Source organism: Hypanus sabinus, chromosome 2, assembly GCF_030144855.1.
Source record: "Hypanus sabinus isolate sHypSab1 chromosome 2, sHypSab1.hap1, whole genome shotgun sequence".
Taxonomy (NCBI): domain Eukaryota; kingdom Metazoa; phylum Chordata; class Chondrichthyes; order Myliobatiformes; family Dasyatidae; genus Hypanus; species Hypanus sabinus.
The window spans coordinates 9326920-9352779 of NC_082707.1; the positions used below are offsets into that span (position 1 = coordinate 9326920).

The following is a 25860-nucleotide window of genomic DNA, read 5'->3' on the forward strand; positions in this document are numbered from 1 at the left end:
TGTTTTAAAAATTATGTATTACAATTTACTTCTGCGGCAAAACAACAAATTTCATGACATATGCAAGTGATATTAAATCCGATTCTGATTCTGAACGTACAGGGGACTGTCATAAGAACATAAACAGGGGCAGGAGTCGGCCATTTGGCCCCTCGAGCCTGCTCCGCCATTCAATAAGATCATGACTGATCTGGTCATAGACTCATCTCCACCTACCTGCCTTTTCCCCATAACCCTTAATTTCCCTACTACGCAAAAATCTATCCAACCTTGTCTTAAATATATTTACTGAGGTAGCCTCCACTGCTTCATTGGGCAGAGAATTCCACAGATTCACCACTCTCTGGGAAAAGCAGTTCCTCCTCATCTCCGTCCTAAATCTACTCCCCTTAATCTTGACTTTATGTCCCCTACTTCTAGTATCTCCTAACAGTGGAAACATCTTTCCTGCCTCTATTTTATCTATTCCTTTCATAATTTTGATACATGTTTCTATAAGATCTCCTCTCATACTTCTGAATTCCAACAAGAATAATTCCAGGCGACTCAATCTCTCCTCAGTCTAACCTCCTCACCTTTGAAATCAACCTGCTGAACCTCCTCTGCACTGCCTCCAAAGCCAGTATATCCTTCCTCAAGTAAAGAGACCAGAACTGCACACAGTACTCCAGATGCGGCCTCACCAGTACCCTGTACAGTTGCAGCATAACTTCCTTGCTCTTAAACTCAATCCCTCTAGCAATGATGGCCAAAATTCCATTTGCCTTCTTGATAGCCTGCTGCACCTGCAAACCAGCCTTCTGGGATTCATGTACAAGCACTCCCAAGTCCCACCGCACACTAAAGCATGCTGCGATTTTTTACCATTTAAATAATAATCTGACCTTTCATTTTTCCTCCCAAAGTGGATGACATTGTACTCCATCTGCCAAACCCTTGCCCACTCACATAACCTATCTATATATCCCTCTGCAGACTCTCTTTATCTTTTGCAGAATTTGCTTTTCCATTCAATTTAATATAATCAGCAAACTTAGATACACTACACTCGGTCTCCTCTTCCAGATCGTTAATGTATATTGTGAACAGTTGTGGGCCCAGCACTGACTCCTGTGGTACACCACTCACCACTGATTGTCACCCAGAGTAACACCCATGTATCCCAACTCTATGCATCCTTATCTTATGGATAAGTCTTTTATGCTGTACCTTATCAAATACCCTCTGGAAACAAAGTAAATAATGTCTATCTGTTCCCCTCTATCCACTGCGCTCATTATATCCTCAAAGATAGGTTGAAGGTAGTTGTTTTTTTTTACACAGAGAATGTTGGGTGTGTGGTAGGTGCTGCCAGGGGTGGAGGTAGAAGCAGGTGCATTAGGGTTATTTAGATTGGTATAGTATGATAGACAGTGAAAGGCTATGTGGGAGGGAAGGGTTAAATTGATGTTAGAGTAGGTTAAAAGGTTGGCACAACTTTGTGGGCCAAAGAGCCTGTACTGTGCTGTACTGTTCTATATTTTATGTTCACGGAGCCATCCTTCAACAAAATGGGTATATTTTGGATGTCTAGCGACTGCACTGTGGCTTTTGGGGCAGATATCTGTATTGAAGTGTGGTAGGGTGGAGACAAATCCCTACCAAAGGAAGTGTAAGACACTCCTTTCCTCCGCTAGCTCACATGTCACCCTTGGGCAAGGTGTAGCACATGCTTAACACCCCAATTAGGGTCATGAGAAGCCATGGGAACAGATGATGGATGATCCTATGAGCACTGATGCATATCACACATCCTGATTATGCGATCACTGACACCAGGCAGACAAACTCTGAAGAGTATTGATAATGGCCGGGGTCACTGGTCTCGTAAAGACACTGCCCAGCAGGTAATGGCAAACCACTTCTGTAGAAACTTTTCCAAGAACAATCATGGTCATGGAAAGATCATGATTGCCCAAGTCATATGACTCTGCACATAATGAATGAACAAATCAGTATTGAATATTCACAGGGGTTCTGCTTGTTGGGATTTACCACCACTGTAAATATGTAATGCTGTAGATTTACCTGTCTAGATTCCAAGTAACAATAATAAACCAATTTACCTATTACAAATCTCCTAATCGCCAGACGGATTTATCAAGAGGACCGTTGCTCCCTCACCTCTCACTCTTCAGTCAAAAGCTCTAATTACCCAACATTTCTATAATCACTTTTTGACCTTTCATACGTTTAATAGTGGATGCTAAACGGGTAACATCTGTGTTCCAAGGCACAACGTACTGTAGTTTAAAAGAGTAAAGTGGAGGTTGACAGATTCTAATTAAGTTAGGGCTTGAAAGGTTATGGGGAAAAGGCAGGAGAATGGGGTTGAGAGAGAAATAGATCAGCCAATGGCAGAGAATTGATGGGCCAAATGGCCCAAATCTATTCCAATATCTTATGGTCTTATGGTCTAACAGAGGCACGGTGAACATGCTGGAATCTGTGCTGGTTTGGGGCTGGCCCCTGCACTCCAGTGTTCACTCCCTGGACGAAAAGCTAGATTACCATCACCTGCGACCAACCAAGTGCGAGAAGAGGTACTGCTGCATGCTTGTTCTTGCAGAAACATGGCTCCAGCACAACATCCCATTCACTATCAATCTTCAGGCCATGCCACTCACAGAGTTGTGTTGATATAATTTTTTGACTTTATCTGCTATCATAACTATATGTGTTGTGTACTGGGTTTTGCACCTTAAACTTGAAAGAACATCGTATACATCTGTGTGGTTGATTGACAATCAAACTTGAACTTGAGCTTGAACAGAACCCATTATCCAGGCTGAAGTCCACGTTTACACATGGGTGGAAGTGACAAGGCCACTTCCTAGTTGTCTTGTAAGATCTTAAGTTGAAAATAGAGCAGAAAAGATCCACGAGGATGTTACCAGGACTAGAGGGCTTGAGTTATGGGAAGAGACTGGGACTGTTGTTCCTGTAGTGGAGGCGGCTGAAAGAAGACCTTTCAGAGGTTTATAAAATTACAAGGGGTTTACAAGGATAGTCACAGTTTCCCACCCCCCAACCACAAGGAATTAAGGGAGTCTAAAACTAGAGGGCAGAGGTTTAATATGAGAGGTGAAAGATTTAAAGGGGGTCTGAGGGAATGGTTTTTTCCCCACACAGAGAGTAAAGAATTAAAGATTAAAGATTATTTTTATTTGTCATATATAGAACGAAGAACAGTTCAGCACAGGGACAGGTCCCTTGGCCCACAATGTTGTACCAAACCAATTAAATTAGTCATCAAATAGCTAACTAAACTAATCTCTCTGCCTAAATGATGTCCACATCCTTCCATTTCCTCACATTCCTGTGCCTATCTAAACATCTCTTAAAAGTCCCCAATGTTTCTGCCTCTACCACCACCCCAGGCAGCACATTCCAGACACCCACCACTCTCTGTGTAAAAAACACCCCTCACATCTCCTTTGAAATCCCCTCTTGCCTTAAACACATGCCCTCTGGTATTAGACATTTCACCCCTGGGAAGAAGATATTGTTTGTTTACTCTATCTATGCCTCTCAAAATCTTAGAAACCTCCATTAGATCACTCTCAGCCTCTGCTGCTGCAAAGAAAACAACCCCCTTTTTCCCAACCTCTCAATAGACAATAGACAATAGGTGCAGAAGTAGACCATTCGGCCCCTCGAGTCTGCACCACCATTCTGAGATCATGGCTGATCATTCACTATCAATACCCAGTCCCTGCCTTGTCCCCATATCCCTTGATTCCCCTATCCATCAGATATCTATCCAGCTCCTTCTTGAAAGCATCCAGAGAATTGGCCTCCACCGTCTTCCGAGGCAGTGCATTCCACACCTCCACAACTCTCTGGGAGAAGAAGCTCTTCCTCAACTCCGTTTTAAATAACTGACCTCTTATTCTCAATCCATGCCCTCTGGTACTGGACTCTCCCAACATCTGGAACATATTTCCTGCCTCAATCCTATCAAATCCTTTAATTATCTTAAACGTTTCAATCAGATCCCCTCTCAATCTCCTCAATTCCAGCGTGTACAAGCCCAATCTCTCCAATCTCTCTGCGTAAAACAGCCCTGCCATCCCAGGAATCAACCTAGTGAATCTACGCTGCACTTCCTCAATTGCCAGAATGTCCTTCCTTAAACCTGGAGACCAAAACTGTACACAATATTCCAGGTGTGGTCTCACCAGGGCCCTGTACAAATGCAAAAGGACATCCTTGCTCTTGTATTCAATTCCCCTTGTAACAAAGGCCAACATTCCATTAGCCTTCTTCACTGCCTGTTGCACTTGCTCATTCACCTTCATTGACTGGTGAACTAGGACTCCTAGGTCTCTTTGCATTTCTCCCTTACCTAACTCTACACCGTTCAGACAATACTCTGCCCTCTTGTTCCTGCTTCCAAAGTGGATAACTTCACATTTATTCACATTGAATGACATCTGCCAAGTATCTGCCCACTCACCCAGCCTATCCAAGTCTCCCTGTATTCTCCTAACGTCCTCTTCGCATGTCACACTGCCACCCAGTTTAGTATCGTCAGCAAACTTGCTGATATAGTTTTCAATGCCCTCATCTAAATCATTGACATAAATCGTAAAGAGCTGTGGTCCCAATACAGAGCCCTGTGGTACCCCACTAGTCACCTCCAGCCAGTCCGAGAAACACCCATTCACTGCTACCCTTTGCTTTCTATCTGCCAACCAGTTTTCTATCCATGTTGAAACCCTGCCCCCAATGCCATGAGCTCTGATTTTACTCACCAATCTCCTATGTGGCACCTTATCGAATGCCTTCTGAAAATCTAGGTATACAACATCCATTGGCTTACCCTCATCTAACATCCTTGTACACCCTCAAAAAACTCCAACAGATTAGTCAAGCATGATTTGCCCTTGGTAAATCCATGCTGGCTCGGCCTAATCCTATTTCTGCCATCTAGATGTGCCACTATTTTGTCCTTAATAATGGACTCTCGTGATAGCACATGTCCATATAACCATATAACAATTACAGCATGGAAACAGGCCATCTCGGCCCTTCTAGTCCATGCCGAACACTTACTCTCACCTAGTCCCACTGGCCTGCATTCAGCCCATAACCCTCCATTCCTTTCCTGTCCATATACCTATCCAATTTTACTTTAAATGACAATACCGAACCTGCCTCTACCACTTCTACTGGAAGCTCGTTCCACACAGCTACCACTCTCTGAGTAAAGAAATTCCCCCTCGTGTTACCCCTAAACTTTTGCCCCTTAACTCTCAACTCATGTTTTCTTGTTTGAATCTCCCCTACCCTCAATGGAAAAAGCCTATCCACGTCAACTTGATCTATACCTCTCATAATTTTAAATACCTCTATCAAGTCCCCCCTCAACCTTCTACGCTCCAAAGAATAAAGACGTAACTTATTCAACCTTTCCCTGTAACTTAGGTGCTGAAACCCAGGTAACATTCTAGTAAATCTTCTCTGTACTCTCTCTATTTTGTTGACATCTTTCCTATAATTCGGTGACCAGAACTGTACACAATACTCCAAATTTGGCCTTACCAATGCCTTGTACAATTTTAACATTACATCCCAACTCCTATACTCAATGCTCTGATTTATAAAGGCCAGCATGCTAAAAGCTTTCTTCACCATCCTATCCTCATGAGATTCCACCTTCAGGGAACTATGCACTATTATTCCTAGATCACTCTGTTCTACTCCATCCTTCAATGCCCTACCATTTACCATGTACGTCCTGTTTGGATTATTCCTACCAAAATGTAGCACCTCACACTTATCAGCATTAAACTCCATCTGCCATCGTTTAGCCCACTCTTCTAACTGGCCTAAATCTCTCTGCAAGCTTTGAAAACCTACTTCATTATCCACAACGCCACTTACCTTAATATCATCTGCATCCAGGTAAGCCTCTACTGCGCCCTCTCCAAAGCCTCGACATCCTTCCTATAACGGGGTGACCAGAAATGCATGCAACCTAATAAAGCTGCAACACAACTTCCTGAATTTTGAACTCAGTGTTTTGACTAACAAAGGCAAGCTTGCCACATGCTTACTGAAACCACCATATCAACCTGTGTAGCCACTTTCAGAGAGCTTTGAATTCGGACCCCAATATCCCTCTGCTCATCAACACTGTTAAGCATCTTGCCCTTAATTATGTACTGTCTCTTTGCATTTCCAGGGTGTAACACTTCACATTTGGTGGGTTAAACTCTATCTGCCATTTCTACAAATTTACCAGACTTCTACACTACCCACACCACCACTAATCTTGATATCATCTACAACCTTACTAACCCACCCATCTACATTTTCATCCAGGTCATTTATATACATCACAAACAGCAGAGGTCCCAGCAAGATCCCCGCAGAACACCACAAACCACAGACTTATGGCTAGAATCCGTCATTCTGACTTCTACCCACTGTTTTCTATGGGCAAGACAATTCTGAATCCAAATGGTGAAATCACCATGGATCCTATGCCTCTTAATCTTCTGGATTAGCCTTGCAGTAGGTACTTTGTCAAATGCCTTACTAATAATCCATGTGGACAAAATCCACAGCTCTACCTTCATCAATCACCATCGCTACCTTGTCAAAAAACTTAATCAAGTTTATGAGACACAACTCGCCCCAGCAAAAAGTTGGTATGCAAAGGTAAATTTTCCAAGATGGCACTGGTGAATGATGTTGCAATCTGCTTAGAATACTTCGAAACATACCTCTTCTGAATTACTCTCACTGTAATCCACAGCTTGTCATTTCCCTTTAAGATTTACGCATTTGTTTTTGCACATTGGTAGTCGTCTGTTCTGTTGGATAAGGTCTTCCATTGATTCAATTGTGTTTCAACTGTGATTGCCCACAAGAAAATGAATTTCAGGATTGCATAGGATGACATATATGTACTTTGATAATAAATTTGAACTTTGATGGATTTGCAGCTTTAAAAATCCAGTCAATAAATCTCTTCTGGCCAGCGATGCTTCCTGTACATCTTATCTACACTGTGAATACAAGGTATGAAAACCCACATCACAGGTAAGGACACAATGATAAAAGCAGAAAACAGTAAAACATAGTAGATGGCTCAGAAAGTGAGGTGCTGGCGTTGTCTTAATTGGTGCAATGAGAATGAGAATGTGGGGAGAATATTGTCCATTGTGGCAGGCAGAGACAGGTAGACAGTCAGAATCTTTTATCCCAGGGTACTACTACTAGAGGATAAACACAAGAGATTCTGCAGATGCTGGGAAGATTGCAAGATGACTCCAGAGAACAACGCAACTGATGGTGACGTCCTGCAGCAATTCATAAAACTACTCCTTTTACTTCTTTCAAATATGATTCTGCTAATAAGCTGTGTGCACTTGGGACAATTGCTTTCCATTTTCATGGCATGCTTTGGGGCCGTTTGAGCAATCTGGTAAATTGCTGTTTCCGAGGGAGTTCGAAGAGCTTTGGAGCAGAGTGTGTGGACTGCAGGTGATCAACTGCATTGTTTCTCTCTGACTGAGGCGTTGAGCAAGGTTGAGGACGAGAGTGGAGTATAGGAGGGTGGTCGGCAGCTCTGCCTGCATTTGACTGGTCTTTCTCATCCTCTCACTAGCTGCTGCCAGAGAGTGCAGGAGTCTTGGGACTCACAGTGCCAGGATTGATCAGTGAGGCCGTGGACTCTTTTAGGGGGATTTTGAGATTCATGCTGCATGCATGTTTGGATTCTGGAAACTCTATTGTTTGCTGGTCTTGAGCGGTTTGATTGGGGCAATCGATGTGGACTGGGGCACTTTGGTTAGAGGCGTAGCTGAACTAAGCTGAATGCTGCAGGTTTGATGCCTGATATTTATGTGTTGTCCGCTTGTTTTTGGCCTTTTCCGCAGTTTGTTCTTTTTCTCATCCGTTGGGAGTTTGATGTTTTTTTTGACCAGGTCTCACGGTGTTTCTTTGTTTTGGGGCTGCCTGCAGGAGAACGAATCTCAGGGTTGTGTGCTGTTCACATTCTTGGACAATGAATGTACTTCGAATCTCTGAATCTTTATAATCTTGAGTAACACACACCTGATGCTGGAGGAACTCAGCAAACCAGGCAGCATCTATGGAGGGAATAAACAGTTGATGTTTTAGGCTGAGACCCTTCATCAGGACTGGGATGAAGGGTCCTCATGTTCTGACAAAGGGTCTCAGCCTGAAACGTCAAATGTTCATTCCTCTCCTTTGATGCTGCCTGACCTGTTAGGTACATTTAAGGTGAGGGGAGAATAGTTAAAGGAAATGTGTGGGATAAGTTTTTATTTTACATTGGAGTAGTGTAAAGCACTTATCTAAATGGATTTCAAATGTTGCTAATGTGCTGCTTGACTCAACCACTGTTTCTGGCAGCTCATTCCAAATATGTGTGAAGAAGCTGCCCTTGATGGCCCATTTCAATCTCTCACCCTGAGTTAAACTAATGCTTGTTTTTAAGCATCCTCCCTCCCTGGGGAAAAAGACTATGTGCTTTCACCCTGTCTATGCCCCTCGTGATCTTCTATAACTCTGTTAAATCACCCCTCAACCTCCTACACTCCAGAGAAATACAGCCGAGTCTACACAACCTCTCCTTGCAACTCAGGCCCTCAAAACCAGATCAGTGGATAGACAGAGACTTTTCCCCCGGGCAGAAATGGCTAATATGAGGGGGGGCATAAGTTCAGTGTTTGAGGAGATTTCAGACACAAGGAAATCTCTGCAGATGTTGGAAATTGAAAACAACACACACACAAAATGCTGGAGGAACTCAGCAGGCCGGACAGAATCTATAGAAAAGAGTAAATAGTTGACATTCCAGGCCAAGATCTGGCACTCAATGTCAGTAAAATGAAAGAGCTGATTGCAGTCGTCAGGAAGGGTAAGACGAAGGAACACATACCAATCCTCATAGAAAGATCAGAAGTGGAGAGAGTGAGCAGTTTCAAGTTCCAGGGTGTCAAGATCTCTGAGGATCTAACTTGGTCCCAACATATTGATGCGGCTATAAAGAAGGCAAGACAGCGGCTATACTTTATTAGGAGTTGGAAGAGATTTGGTATTTCAAAAATACACTCAATTACTTCTAGATGTACCGTGGAGAGCATTCTGACAGGCTGCATCACTGTCTGATATGGGGGGGGGGGGGGGGGTGGTGGGGCTACTGCACAGGATCTGTAGAGGGTTGTAAATTTAGTCAGCTCCATCTTGGGTACTAGTCTACAAAGTACCCATGACATCTTCAGAGAGCGGTGTCTCAGAAAGGCAACATCTATTATTAAGAACCCCCAGCACCCAGGGCATGCTCTTTTCTCACTGTTACCATCAAGAAGGAGGTACAGAAGCCTGAAGGCACACACTCAGCGATTCAGGAACAGCTTCTTCCCCTCTGCCATCCGATTCCTAAATGGACATTGAACCCATGAACATTATCTCACTTTTCTTTAATACATATAGTATTTCTGTTTATTGCAGGTTTTTAATCTATTCAATGTACATATACTGTATAAAGTATACCGAATAAGTTTACTTTTTTTTTTCCTTTCTTCTATCTTATGTATTGCATTGAACTGCTGCTGCTAAGTTAACAAATTTCACATCACATGCTGGTGATAATAAAGCTGATTCTGGGACCCTTCATCATCCTATATTATGCTATGTCCTGTGACATTCCAGTAATCCTTTTCTGCATTCTTTCTAGTTTAATAACATCTTTCCTATAACAGGGTGACCCAAACTGTACACGAGGCTCCAAAACAGTTCATTCCTTACCTCCCACAATTAGAAATGTGTTTGGAAAAAGGCTCTTTGCCTGCATTAGTGCCCTTGCATGGCCAGAGTGAAAGAGATCAAAGATACCGTCAGCATAAACTCGTACTGGGCGATCCCCTGAAAGCAGAAAACATAATTTCAAGCCACATCATCAAATTAGCTATTTACATTCCTTGCACAATACACACATAATGTAGGAGGAATCCAACTGGTCAGGCCACACATATCGAGAGGAATAAACAGTGACATTTAGGGTTGAGACTCTTTCTCTTGACTATAAAGGAAAGGGGAAGATGCCAGAATAAGAAGATGGGTGGGGGGGGGGGGGAGGGGAAGGAAAGCTTCTAGCCAGTCTTCCATACCTTACCCCCACCTTCTTGTTCTGACATCTTCCCCCTTCCTTTCCAGTCCCCAATGAACGGTCTCAGCCTGAAATGTCAAATGTCTATTCATTTCCATAGATGCTGCCTGACCTGCTGAGTTCCTCCAGAATTCTGTGTGTTGTTGAAGATTAGCTTTACTGTCACACGTAAGTTGAAACATCAGAGGTTAAATACGTTGTTTGTGTCAATGACCAACACAATCCGATGATGTTCAAGAGACAGCCCACTCGTGTCACCATGCTTCTGGCGCCAACAGAGCAAGCCCATAAATCACTGACCTATACCGTACACGTTGGGAATGTGGGAGGGAACTGGAACACCCAGAGGAAACGCACGCAATCATGGGAAGAAAGTACAAACTCCTTACAGGCAGGAATTGAACCCAGGTCGCTGGCACAATAATTTGTTACGCTACTCGACCCAAAAAGGCAAATAGTCTTCCCCTGTGTTCTGTAATTCATTCTACGATGTCACTAGCAAAGACGATAGATCGGGGATTCACCTACCTCATACACGGGTAAGATAACCTTGCCTAAGGGTGACCAGCAGGCTAGTGGAGGGAAGGAGTGCCTTACACCATTTTTGGTAGAGGCTATCTCCACCTCACCACTCACATTATCCACTGGTGTTTCATATTTTCACGCTGGGGAAGAAGGCACTGGCAGTCTACCCTTACTGTGACTGTCGTAATTTTATACACTTATAATCAAGTTCAAAGTCAATTTATTACCAAAATACATACAGTATATGTCACCATATAAAACCCTGAGATTCATTATCTTGTGGGCATTTACATTATGAAGAAACACAATCGAATCAATGAAAAATTATACACAAAGATGGACAAACAACTAATATGCAAAAGACAACAAACTGCAAATACAGAAGTGAAATAATAATAAATAATAAATAAATAAATAATATAGAAAAAATGAGTTGTTTCATGAGTCCATGAAAGTGAATCTGCAGATTGGGTAATCAGTTAGAGTTGAGTGGAATGAAGTTATCCCCTAGGGTTTAAGTGCCTGAAGGTTGCTCAGTCTGGTGGTGGGGGACCTATGGCTCCTATACCTCTTCTTATAGACAATAGACAATAGGTGCAGAAGTAGACCATTCGGCCCCTCGAGTCTGCACTGCCATTCTGAGATCATGAGATCAATACCCAGTCCCTGCCTTGTCCCCATATCCCTTGATTCTCCTATCCATCAGATATCTATCCAGCTCCTTCTTGAAAGCATCCAGAGAATTGGCCACCACCGTCTTCCGAGGCAGTGCATTCCACACCTCCACAACTCTCTGGGAGAAGAAGCTCTTCCTCAACTCTGTTTTAAATAACTGACCTCTTATTCTCAATCCATGCCCTCTGGTACTGGACTCTCCCAACATCTGGAACATATTTCCTGCCTCAATCCTGTCAAATCCTTTAATTATCTTAAACGTTTCAATCAGATCCCCTCTCAATCTCCTCAATTCCAGCGTGTACAAGCCCAATCTCTCCAATCTCTCTGCGTAAGACAGCCCTGCCATCCCAGGAATCAACCTAGTGAATCTACGCTGCACTTCCTCAATTGCCAGAATGTCCTTCCTTAAACCTGGAGACCAAAACTGTACACAATATTCCAGGTGTGGTCTCACCAGGGCCCTGTACAAATGCAAAAGAACATCCTTGCTCTTGTATTCAATTCCCCTTGTAACAAAGGCCAACATTCCATTTGCCCTCTTCACTGCCTGTTGCACTTGCTCATTCACCTTCATTGACTGGTGAACTAGGACTCCTAGGTCTCTTTGCTTTTCTCCCTTACCTAACTCGACACCGTTCAGACAATACTCTGCCCTCTTGTTCCAGCTTCCAAAGTGGATAACTCCACATTTATTCACATTGAATGACATCTGCCAAGTATCTGCCCACTCACTCAGCCTATCCAAGTCTCCCTGTATTCTCCTAACGTCCTCTTCGCATGTCACACTGCCACCCAGTTTAGTATCGTCAGCAAACTTGCTGATATAGTTTTCAATGCCCTCATCTAAATCATTGACATAAATCGTAAAGAGCTGTGGTCCCAATACAGAGCCCTGTGGTACCCCACTAGTCACCTCCAGCCAGTCTGAGAAACACCCATTCACTGCTACCCTTTGCTTTCTATCTGCCAACCAGTTTTCTATCCATGTTGAAACCCTGCCCCCAATGCCATGAGCTCTGATTTTACTCACCAATCTCCTATGTGGCACCTTTTTGAATGCCTTCTGAAAATCTAGGTACACAACATCCACTGGCTTACCCTTGTCTAACATCCTTGTTACACCCTCAAAAAACTCCCAACAGATTAGTCAAGCATGATTTGCCCTTGGTAAATCCATGCTGGCTCGGCCTAATCCTATTTCTGCCATCTAGATGTGCCACTATTTCGTCCTTAATAATGGACTCAAGCATCTTCCCCACAACTGACGTTAGGCTAACAGGGCGATAGTTCTCAGTTTTCTCCTTCCCTCCCTTCTTGAAAAGTGGGACAACATTAACCACTCTCCAATCTTCAGGAACTGATCCTGAATCTAAGGAACATTGGAAAATGATTACCAATGCATCCGCAATTTCCTGAGCCACCTCTTTTAGAACCCTCGGATGCAGACCATCTGGACCCGGGGATTTATTAGCCTTCAGTCCTACCAGTCTACTCATCACAGTTTCTTTCCTAATGTCAATCTGTCTCAATTCCTCTGATATCTTATGACCCTGGCCCATCCATACATCTGGGAGATTGCTTGTGTCCTCCCTGGTGAAGACAGATCTAAAGTATGCATTAAATTCTGTTGCCATTTCCCTGTTTCCCATAACAACTTCTCCCAATTCATTCTTCAAGGGGCCAACATTGTTCTTAACTATCTTCTTTCTCTTCACATAGCTAAAAAAGCTTTTGCTATCCCCTTTTATATTCCTGGCTAGACTGAGCTCATACCTGATTTTTTCTCTCCGTATTGCTTTTTTAGTTAAGATCTGCTGTTCCTTAAAACTTTCCCAATCATCTGTATTCCCACTCATCTTAGCCCTGTCATACTTCTTTTTCTTTAATGCTATACAATCTCTGACTTCCTTTGTCAACCACTGTGGCCCCTTCCCCCTCTTTGAATCCTTCCTTCTCATTGGAATGAACTGCATTTGCATCTTTTGTATTATGCCCAAGAATATCTGCCACTGCTGATCCACTGTCTTTCCTGCCAGGGCATCCGCCCATTTAACTTTGGCCAGCTCTTCCCTCATGGCTCCGTAGTCTCCTTTATTTAATTGCAACACTGACACCTCTGATCTGCCCTTATCCCTCTCAAATTGTAGATAAAAACTCATCATGTTATGATCACTACTTCCTAATGGCTCCTTTACTTCAAGATCACTTATCAATTCCTGTGCATTACACATCACCAAGTCCAAAATAGCCTCGTTCCTGGTTGGCTCAAGCACAAGCTGTTCCAAAAATACATCCCTTAGACACTCCACAAACTCCCTATCCTGGGGTCCAGCACCTACCTGATTCTCCCAGTCCACCTGCATGTTGAAATCTCCCATAACGACTGCATTACCTTTAGCACATGCCAATGTTAACTCCCTAATCAACTTGTACCCAATATCCACGCTACTGTTTGGGGGCCTGTACACAACACCCATTAGGGTCTTTTTACCCTTACTGTTCCTCAGCTCAATCCACACAGACTCTACTTCCCCTGTTCCCAAGTCACCTCTTGCAAAGGACTGAATCTCATTCCTCACCAACAGGGCCACCCCACCCCCTCTTCCCATATTTCTGTCTCTACGATAGCACATATACCCTGGTACACTCAATTCCCAGGCCTGATCCCCTTGCAGCCATGTCTCCGTTATCCCAACAATATCGTAGTTCCCCATTTTCATCTGAGCTTCAAGCTCATCTGTCTTATTTCTGACACTACGCGCATTCAAGTATAGAATTCTTAGCCCATTCCTCCTCTCTTTGCTTAAAACACTGTCTACTGTACCTAACCCAGCTCCTTGAACTTCCATCGGGCAAATTGCACCCTGAATTTTGATGACCTTCTCAAGATCACCCAAACCTTGTACACATTTAACCCCATGCACCTTCTGACCAACCCTCTGGATCTGGATCCCTGCCCCCTGCACATCTAGTTTAAACCCCCCCGAGCAGCACTGGCAAATACTCCTGCAAGAATGTTAGTACCCCTCCGGTTCAGATGTAGCCCATCCCTTCGAAACAGATCCCAATGTCCCTGGAACAAAGACCAATTATCCAAAAACCTGAACCCTTCCTTCCTGCACCATGCTCTCAGCCTCGTATTAATGTACATAATCATTCTATTCTTCGCCTCACTCGCACGTGGCACAGGTAGCAATCCCGAGATTATCACCCTGGAGGTCCTGCCTTTCAGCTTCACTCCTAACTCCCTGAACTCTCTAAGCAGGACCCCCTCACTCACCTTACCTACATCATTGGTCCCTACATGGACCACTACATCTGGGTTCATGCCCTCACTCTCAAGAATAGCCTGCACCCGATCTGAGATGTCCAGGGAGGCAACATACCATCCGAGACTCCCGATCTGCCCCACAAAATCTCCTATCTGCCCCCCTAACTATAGAGTCCCCTAAAACTATCGCTCTCTTCTCTTCCCTCCTCCCCTTTCTAGTTGAGGGTTCAACCTCTGTGCCAGAGGCAGCACCACTACAACTCATTCCTGGTAGGTCATCCCCATCAACAGTATCCAGTACGGTATACTTATTGTTAATGGGAATGGCCGCAGGGGTGCTCTGCTCTCTCTGCCTGCTCCCCCTGCCTCTCTGGACCGTCACCCATCTGCCTACTTCTTAGCCTCCAAAACGCCAGAGAAAACAATCCAAATTTGTCCCAGCCACTTCTTATAGGTAATAATTCTCTAATTCAGGCAACATTCAGATAAGCATCTTCTGCACTCCCACAAAGCTGCCACACTTCCCAGGAATCAGCCCTTTGACAAACTTAGAAGATTCTGCAGATGCTGAAAATCCAGAGCAACACACACACAGAGTGCTGGAGGAACCCAGCAGGTCAGGCGGTGTCTATGTAAATGAATAAATTGTTGATATATTAAAATTCATTTCCATAGAAGCTGCCTTACCTGCTGACTTACTCCAGCATTTTGTGTGTGTTGACTCCACTAACTTCCTGGTTATAACCTTGCACCTTATTGTCCGTCTGCTGGGTGGTGGGGCGGAGATAAGTCTCTACCAAAAGAGGTGTAAGACGTTCCTTCTCTCCACTAGCCTACAAGTCACCCTTGGGCAAGGTGTAGCACCTCTTTAGCCCACCGATCAAAGTCACGTGAAGCCATTGGAGCAGGTGGATGGACAGTCGTATGAGCAGCTGGTGCACATCACTAGCCCTAGTTATCCGACCACTGATGCCAGGCAGACAATCTCTGAAAATTATTGATAATGGCTGGGGTCACCCGTCTTGTAAAAACACTGCCCAGAAGAAGGCAATGGCAAACCACTTCTGTGGAAGTATTAGCCAAGAACAATCACGGTCATGGAAAGTCCATGATTGCCCACGTCAAATGACACTGCGCATAATGATGATGTCTACTTGCACTGCACTGTCCCGGTAATTGTTATTCTTTATGGTCTATGTACATTCTGCATTGTTTTACCTTGTACAACCTCAGTGCTCTGTGTACTGATCTGATCTGTATGAACAGTATGCAAGATAAGCTTTCATTGTGTCTCGGTACATGTGACAATCATAAACCAATTCCAATTTTAATAGGGCAGGGAGAGAGGTTGGAGAGTCTGCGATTTTATTACATGGAGCAAAGGAGACTGAGAGGTGACCTTATAGGGGTGTGTATAATCACAAGGGGTACAAATAGGATGAACTCACTCAGTCAAATTCTCAAAGGTGAGGAATCAACAACAAGTGAGCATAGGTTAAAGGTCAGAGGGTAAGACTGTAAGGATAATTGACAGGCAACATTTTTACTTTAAATATACGGAATGAGTGACCAAAGGAAGTGGTTGAGGCCGGTAAATTAACAATATTTAAAAGATATAGGTATATGGATAGAACAGGTTTAGAGGGATGTGAACCAAATGTGGCAAATAGGACATTTTCTCTTCTCCCAACTTCCATTGGGCGGGAGATAAAAAAGCCTGAAAGCATATACCACTAGGCTCAAGGATAGTTTCTACCCTGCTGCTATAGGACTACTTAATGGTTCCGTTCTGTAAATATTCAAATATTATATACAGTATTTTTTTTTTAATCTTGTTCGTTTAAATAATTCATTATGGGTTACAAGTATAATTGTGTCATCACGCTATCATGTGATACGTGCGTGCCTTGCTTAAGGTAAACCCGAAGTTAGACCCACAGTTTTGGAATCCTAGGTCTTCCTTTCAATTATGAAGTTGTAAAACATAACAGTTCCTAATAAGATGGACTCTTGACCTCACAATCCATCTCCTTATGATTATTGTCTGCTTGCACTGCAACTTCTCTGTAACAGTAACATTTTATTCTGCATTCTGTAATCTTTTACCTTGTTCATGGGAAACAACAAAGGGCAATGTTATGATAGTCATGGGGGATTTCAAATCAGGCTGGTGCTGGATCCCAAGAGATGGAGTTTGTAGGATGCCTATGTGATGGCATTCTAGAGTGGCTTGTGGTTGAGCCCACTAGGGGAAAAGGCGATTCTGGATTGGGCATTGTGTAATGAACCACATTTGATGAGAGAACTTAAGAACTTAAGAGAACTAAGATTTTTAGCAGGCCTTTGTCAAGGTGGGGCTTTTCAAGATATGAGCACATGGTTTTATGAGAAAGATGCCAGAATGAATAGAAGATTGGCTGGCTGGGAGGAGAAAAAAGTGAGAATAAAAGAAGCCTTTACTGGTTAGCTGCCAATGATAAATAGATTAAAAAAACTAAGTAGAAGATACAGAAAAACTCAGCTGCTGCCCCCAGAGACACTGTTCTCAGAGGATCCTGATACTCTTAGACATGTTAAGGAAATTCTGAGATTTATGCATTGGACTGTAGTTCAAGGTTTTTTTCCATGTTCTAGGTTTTTTTCCATGTTCTCGCCTATTCTTCCTTGTTGCCGATTGACAGGCTGGGGGTTTGGGGCCCAATGCTCCTGTTGTTTCTCCATGTGGGTGATCTGTTAGTTTTTGTGCGAGGGAGGGGTTTGGGACTTGCAAGTTTTTGTTTTTCTTTTTGTGCTGGCGGGAAGGTGGGGGGGGACTGATGTCTTTCTTTCAACAACATCTATGGTTTTGTGTATTTTATGACTATTTGCAGAAGGCGTTGGGTAGTGTGGGAGAATGGGCAAAAAAATGGCAGGTGGAACATAGTGTATGGTCACGCATCTTGGTAGAAGGAATAAAAGCTTAGAGTATTCTCTAAATGGAGAAAATTTTAAAAACCAGAAATGCAAAAGGACTTGGGAGTCCTTGTACAGGATTCCCTAAAGGTTAATTTGGGTTGAGTCGGTGGTAAGGAAGGCAAATGGAATGTCAGCATTCATTTCATGAGGACTAGAATAGAAGAGATAGAAGTGATGCTGAGGCTTTATAAGGCATTGGTTAGAGCACACTGGGAGTATTGTCAGCAGTTTTGGGCCATTTATCTAAAAAAAGGATGTGCTAGCATTGGAGAGGGTCCAGAGGAGGTTCATGAGAATGACACAGAGAACGAACACCCTAAGATACAGGAACAGTTTAAAGCCATTTGGCCCATGTGACTTTTCCGCTATTTTATCATGGCTCAATCATTTTCCCTCTCGGCCTTCTCTCCATATCCCTTCAAGCTCTGACCCATCAAGAATCTATCAACCTCTGCTACCAAAGTGAGTGACCATACACTTCCTGACACTGTATTCCATCGGCAATACTTTGCCCATTCTCCTAATTTGTCAAAGTTCTTCTGTCGCCTCTCCGCTTCCTCAAAACTACCTGCTCCTCCACCTACCTTTGTAACATCCACAAACGTAGCCACAAAGCCATCACTTCCTGACATCCAAATCACTGACATATAACATAAAAAGAATCAGTCCCAATGCAGATTCCTGTGGAACACCATTAGTCACCAACAGCCAACCAGAAATAGTTCCCTTTATTCCCACTCTTTGCCTCCTGCCAATCAGCCACTGCTTTATCCATGCCAGAATCTCTCCTGTAATACCATGGACCTATAACTTTGTTAAGCAGCCTTATGTGTGGCGCCTTGTCAGAGGCCTACTGTAAGTCCAAGTACACAACATCCACCAATTCTCCTTCGTCTATCCTGCTTGTTATTTCTTCAAAGAATTCCAACAGATATGTCAGGCAAGGTTTTCTCCTGAGGAAACCATGCTGACTTTGACCCATTTTATCAAGTGCTTCCAGCACCCCGAAACCACATTCTTAACAATCGGCACCAACATCTTCCCAACCACCGAGGTCAGACTACTGGCCTGTAATTTCCTCTCTTCTGCCTCTCATCCTTCTTCAAGAGTGGAGTGACATTTGCAATTTTTGAGTCCTCCAGAACAATGACAGAACGCATCGATTCTTAAAAGTTCGTTACTAATTGAACATTGAAAGGCCTAAACAGAGTAGATGTGGAGAGCATGTTTCTTTCAGTGGGGGAATCTAGGACAAGGGGCACTGCCTCAGAACAGAGGGACATCCATTTAGACCAGAGATGTGAAGGAGTAGTGAATCTGTGGAATTCATTCCAGACGGCTGTGGAGGCCAAGTCATTGAGTGTATTTAAAGTGGAGGTTGATAGGTTCTTGGTTTGTCAGGATGTCAAAGGTTACAGTGAGAAAGCAGTAAAATGGGGTTAGAAGGGAGAATAAATCAGCCATAATGGAATAGCGGAGCAGACTTGATAGGCCAAATGGCCTAATTCTGTTCTATGTCTGATGCATGTAGGTTTGATTTCAACATTTAAGGGAAGCTTGGAGAAGTACTTGGATGGGAGGGGTATGGAGGGTAATAGTCCAGGTTGAAGTTCAACTTCATGTTTATTGCCATTCAACCGTACACATGTATACAGCTAAACCTAACATCGCACCTCCGGAGCTGAGGTGGATAACACAGCACATATGGCTATGATCCAGCACATAGAGTCACAAAATAACATTCTGACAATCCCTGAGTGGCATGGCCTGAAGACTGAGTCTTTGACATCAATTGCATGGTGCATGTTTATATAAGACAGTAGAATGTTACTGACACGATTATAGTAAAACAAACAATCGTATAAATGTGTGAAACAGCGGCAATAAAAGACAAAAGGAGACCAGTGCAGGACGAGAGTGTGTCTGTGAGTTGTGGAGGTGGGCGGTGTCAGGGTATTCAGAACGGGTGTGCATGTGTGTTGGCCAGCGGCAGGGTGTTAGTGTTAAGAAGTTTAACAGTCTGGAGAAAGGAGCTGTTACCTAGTCTGACAGTTCTGATACATTCTGCATTATAGCAGGAGATGGGAAGGATGGGAGGGGTCTTTGACAATGCTGAGGGCACTGTGTAGCACTTTTGGTACATGTCCTGAATGGATGGGGAGGTATGTGGGGGAGAAGAGAGAGACCTCAATGAAGAGTTCAGCAGTCCTCAGAATCGGCTGCAGGGTCAAGCAATCTGATGCACTGCAGTTCCTGTACCAGCAGTGATACCGCTGGTCAGGGCACACTGAAGAATGGGCTCCGCAGAATGTGGCGAGAATAGTGGGTGGGGAGAGCTTCAGTTGCCTTGATCTCTTCCAGAAGTGGAAGCACTACTGTGCTCGCGTGGCTAAAGAAGCAGTGTAGAGGAACCAGGTGAGATAATTAGTAATATGCACCCCAAGAAACTTGGTGCTCCTGACCCAGATGCAGGTCACAGGGACTAGGGAAAATAATAGTTTGGCATGAACTAGTTGGGCTGAAGGACCTGTTTCTGAGCTGAAGTAGTCTATGACTCTATTTATGACATCACCTGATGCTTTCCTCCCATCACCTTAAAATTAGGCCCCGCCCTGGGAAAGTCTCTGGATGTCCACTCGATCTATGCCTCTTATCATCTTATACGCACAGCCACAGTTGTCTCTGTACTCACAGGAGGTCCCAGCTTTTGCCTCTTCAAACGTCACACGCTGATATGGCTTCTCCGTTCTCATTCCATTCTCATTTGCGAAAGGAGCCGGCATTGAAAGGGCCTAAAAAAACAGAATTGTTGAGAGATGAAAGGACTCGGGAGTAAATGAGGGCCATCTACTGCAGGTGCTACAGGAGAGTAACTCACTCAAAATACTGGATGAACTCAGCATCTACGAGAGGTACACAGTCTTAGGCATACATTAAGTGCTTATAAAAAGTATTCACCCACCCCCCCCCCCCCCCCAGGTAGTTTTTATGTTTTATAACATTGAATCATAGTGGATTTAATTTGGCTTTTTTTTTTACACTGATTAACATAAAAAGATTCTTTGTCAAAACAAAAACACATCTCAACAAAGTGATCTAAATTAATTACAAATATAAAACACACAATATTTGATTGCGTAAGTACTCATCCCTATTAATATAACACAGCAAATCATCACTGGTGCAGCCAATTGGTTTCAGAAGTCACATAATTAGTTAAATGGCGATCAGCTGTGGGCAGTCACGGTGATTGTAGTAAAAATACATCTGTATCTGGAAAGTCCAACTGCTACCATTCCAGTATTGATTAAAGATGGTAATACAATTTTTACTGAAATAGGGAAGGTTGAGATACTGGCTCGGTCATTTGCTGCAATTCATAATTAAGATAATTTAAGTGAAGAGGCTAAACAATGTAGGGAGAGGGTTCTAAGTGAATACCCTGATGTACTGGAAGCCAGCTGTAGCAGTGATAGTATTAGTGATGGTGGAGTTTTCTTTGTGTGAATTTAAGAAAGCTATTAATAGTACAGGTCAGATGGCTCCAGGAAAGGTTGAGATAAGTTATTGTGTGTTTAAACATATGGTTGATAACTCTCAAGATAATAATAAAATTATTGAATCCTATTTGAAATTTAGGCCATCTTCCCTCTTCATGGAACATGGCAGTCGTCGTACCTATTCTAAAACCTGGAAAACTCCTGTCGTATCCTTCTAGTTATAGACCAATATCATTAACATCCCACTTATGTAAACTTATGGAACATATGGTAATAGAGTGGTTGAATTATATTCTGGAAAAAAGAGGTGATACCGTGTTTTATCTGAGCAGATTTCAGAAGGGTAGGATAACATTGGATTCAGTTTTATGTTTGAAAGATATCATCAGGAAAGCACAGGTAAATAAAGAAGTTGTAATAACAGAATTCTTTGATATTGAAAAAGCATATCTTATGTTGTGGAGGGAGGGCCTTTTGATAAAATTATGAAAATTAGGAGAGGGAGGAAATTCTATATAACTTTTTCCTGAGGTTTATTTGGCCAAAAAAAGCTGTTAAAAGTTTATCTGTGGATATAGACACTTAGCAAATCAGAAGCAAAGGGATTGGTGGGGCTAAAAATTAGGATATTATGGTAAGATCTGTGGGATAGTGGGCATAAGGTGAGACACCTTAACATAAAACTGTTGGATTGATGGGAGAAGGGGGTAAGACAAGAAGGGAAGGAATTGTATTCACACTATTTAGAAGTGGGCATATTCTGCCCAATTATTTTTTTATATTCTGTTGGAAAACATCACTCTGGGATGTGTAGGTTTTGTCATCAAACAGCTGAACACATGCTTTTACAATGTGAAGCATATAAGGTTGAAAGAAAGCAAATGCAGGCCGCACTACAAGCTGTGGGGTTGACCGTTTTCATTTTTAAAATTTTACTAAGTTATGGAAGTGACTTTAATTTAATTCACATAATTTAATTCACAATATTGTCTTCCATTATTTAAAATCTATAGGACATTATTGGGGTAATTTGGTAAAGAACTATTAGGAGTTTTATTTCCAAACACACTACACCACACTCCAGTCCTACTGGTTGCAGTAATGCACCTTTAAGTTGGATTGCCAACTGCCATTAAAAATCAGAAAAAGTCTATCTGCTGGTGAGTCAGTATCCTGATAAAAATTACACCATAAAAACTTCAACCAACTCTGTGAAAAGGTTATTGAAAAGCACAAGCAAGAGATAGATGCAAGAAAATTTCCAAGTCACTGAATATCACTTGGAGTACAGTTATGTCACTCATCCAGAAATGGAAATAATATGACACAGCTGTAAATCTGCCCAGGGCAGGTCGTCCTCAAAAACTGAGCAACCGTGCAGGAAGGGGACTAGCGAGGGAGTAACTCTGGAGGAGTTACAAGCTTCAGTGGCTGAGATGGGAGAGACTGTGCATACAAGAACTATTGCCTGGAGATTCACCAATCACAGCTTTATTGGTGAGAGGTAAAGAGAAAGGCACTGTTGGGGGGAAAAAAACTCACATGAAATCTCAGCTAGAGTTTGCCAGAAGGCATGTGGGAGACTCAGAAGTCAACTAGAAGAAGGTTCTGTGGTCTGATAAAACCAAAATTGAGCTTTTTGGCCATCACTCTAAATTCTATGTTCGGCATAAGCCAAACGCCTTACAGCATCAAGAACACACCACACACCATCCCTACCATGAAGCATGGTGGTGGCTGCATCATGCAGTGGGGGTGCTTCATTCCAGCAGGCCCTGGAAGACTTGTGAAGGTGCAGGGTAAAATGAATGCAGCAAAATACAGTGAAACCCTGGATGAAAATCTGATGCAATCTGCAAGAGTACTGCGACTTGGGAGAAGATTTGTTTTCCAGCAAGACAATGACCCGAAGCATAAAGCCAAAGCTACACAGGAATGGCTTAAAAACAACAATGTTCTGGAATGACCTCAATCCAATTGTGAATTTGTGGCTTCACTTGAAAAGGGCTGTTTGCTCATGATCCCCATGCAATTTGACAGAGCTTGAGCAATTTTGTAAAGAATGGGGAAATACTGCAGTGTCCAGATGTGCAAAGCTGATAGAGTCCTATTCACACTCAAGGCTGTAATTGCTGCCAAAGGTGCATCTACTAAATACTGACTCGAAGGGGGTGAGCAATCATGGAATCAATCATCTTGTGTTTAATAACAGTAATAAATTTAGACCAAACTCTATAAATTTGTTTTCACTTTGACACGAAAGAATCTTTTCTGTTGATCATTGTCAAAAAAGCCAAATTAAATCCACTGTGATTCAAAGTTGAAAAACAATAAAACATGAAAACTTCCGGGGGGGGGGGGGCGGGTTGGTGGTGGTGAATAGGCACTGTATACTGTATAGCCAAGATGCCTAAGATTTTCACACAATACTGTATTTGTCGATGCGGAATGAAGAGTGACGTTGTAAATCAACCTCTGCCTTCAATATACATAAAGAATTGGTCTCCACGGCTGCCTGTGGCAAAGAATTCCACAGATTCACCACTTTCTGGCTAAAGAAATTCCTCCATCTCCATTCTAAAAGAATATCCCTCTATTCTGAAACTGTGTTTTAGACTCTCCCACCATTGGAAACATCCTCTCCACATCCACTCTATCAAGGCCTTTTACCATTCGATAGTTTTCAAAGAGGTCACCCTTCATTCTTTTGAAATCTAGTGAGTATTGACACAGAACCATCAAAAACTCTTCATGTGACAAACCATTTAATGTTGGAATCATTTTCATGAACCTCCTTTGAACCCTCTCCAGTTTCAGCACATCCTCTCAAAGGGCCCACAACTGCTCACAATACTCCAAGTGAGGCCTCTCCAATGCATTATACACTCTCAGCCTTGTATCCATGCTTTTATATTCTAGTCCTCTTGAAATGAATGCTAACATTACATTTGCCTTCCTCACCACAGACTCAACCTGCAAATTATCCTTTAGGAAATCCTGCACAAGGACTCCCAAGTCCCTTTGCATCTCATGTTTTAGTATTTTCTCTCCAGTTAGAAAACAGTTGACCAGTTCATTTCTTCTACCAAAGTGCATGATCGTAGATTTCTCAGTACTGTATTCAATCTGCCATTTCTTTGCACATTCTCTGAATCTGCCTAAGCCCCTCTGTAGCCTCTCCACTTCCTCAAAACTACCTGTCCCTCCACCTATTTTCATATCATCAGCAAGCTTTGCAACAAAACCATCAATTCCATCATCCAAATCATTGACATATAATATAAAAAGAATCATTTCCAACACAGACCCCTGTGGAACACCACTAGTCACCAGCAGTCAGCCAGAAAAGGCTCCCTTTATTCCTACTCTGTCTCCTGCCAATCACCTACTGCTTTATCCATGGTAGAAACTTTCCTTTAATACCATGGGCTCGTAGTTTTTTAAGCAGTCTCATGTGTGGCACCTTGTCAAATGCCTTCTGAAAATCCAACACCACCACCTCCACCGATTCTCCTTTGTCTATCCTGCTTGTTATTTCTTCAAAGAATTCCAACAGCTTTGTCAGGAAGATTTGCCCTTGAGGAAACCTTGCTGACTACAATCTATTTTATCATGTGCCTCCAAATACTCTGAGACCTCATCCCTAATAATCAACTCCAACATCTTCCCAACCACTGAGGTTAGACAATAGTTTCCTTTCTTCTGCCTCCCTCTCTGTTCTAAGATTGGAGTGACATTTGCAATTTTCCAGTCTTCCAGACCCACTCCAGAATCTTGTGATTCTTGAAAGATATTTACTAAAGCCTCTGTGATCTCTTCAGCCACATCTTTTAGAACTCTGGGGTATAAGCTATCCGGTCCAGGTGACTTACCTACCTTCAGACCTTTCAGTTTTCCAAGAACCATCTCTCTAGATATGGTAACTTCACACACTTCATGTCCCCTGACATCTGGAACTTCCATAGTGAAGACTGATGCAAAATATTTATTCAGTTTGACCACCATTTCATTGTCCCCCATTGCTACCTCTCCAGCATCATTTTCCAGCGGTCTGATATCCACTCTCGCCTCTCTTTTACACTTCATGTATCTGAAGAAACTTTTGGTATCCTCTTTAATATTATTGGCTAGCTTGCTTGCGTATTCCAAGTTTCCCTTCTTAAATGACTTTTTAGTTGCCTTCTGTTGGTTTTTAAAAGCTTCCCAATCTTCTAACTTCCCATTATTTTTTTGCTCCATTGTATGCCCTCTCTTTGTTAGCTTTCACTCCTCTTGTTAGCCATGGTTGTGTTATCTTTCCTTTAGAATACTTCTTCCTCTTTGTAGATATCCTGTAACTTCCGAATTGCTTCCAGATATTCCAGCCATTGCTGCTCTGCCATCATCCCTGTCAGGGTTCTTTTCCAATCAATTCTGGCCAACTCCTCTCTCATGCCTCTGTAAATCCCTTTACTCCACTCTCATACTGATACATCTGCCCTTTTTTTTATTCTCAAATTTCAGGGTGAATTTGATCAGATCATGATCACTTGACACTAATGATTCTTTTACTTTCAGCTCTCTAATTGATTTTGGGTCATTGCACAACACCCAATCCAGAACAGCTGATTCGCCAGTGGGTTCAACCACGAGCTGCTCTAAAGAGCCATCTCGTATGCATGCTAGAAACTTCCTCTCTTGGGATCCAGCACCAACCTGATTTTCCCACTCCACCGGCATATTGAAATCCACAATGACTATTG

At 42.8% G+C, this 25860-nt stretch overlaps 1 protein-coding gene across 4 annotated transcripts in view; it reads right to left on the reverse strand.

Moving 5' to 3' along the window:
* Positions 1-25860, reverse strand: part of pcyt1aa (phosphate cytidylyltransferase 1A, choline a) — a 104076-nt gene that overhangs the window by 23138 nt on the left and 55078 nt on the right. For all 4 annotated transcript variants that reach the window (XM_059991821.1, XM_059991812.1, XM_059991839.1 and 1 more), the window contains 2 exons: positions 20311-20410; positions 9829-9945 (listed from right to left, as the gene is read on the reverse strand). In XM_059991821.1, coding sequence (XP_059847804.1) covers positions 9829-9945; positions 20311-20410 — 217 coding nt within the window. The remainder of the gene's footprint in view (positions 1-9828; positions 9946-20310; positions 20411-25860) is intronic.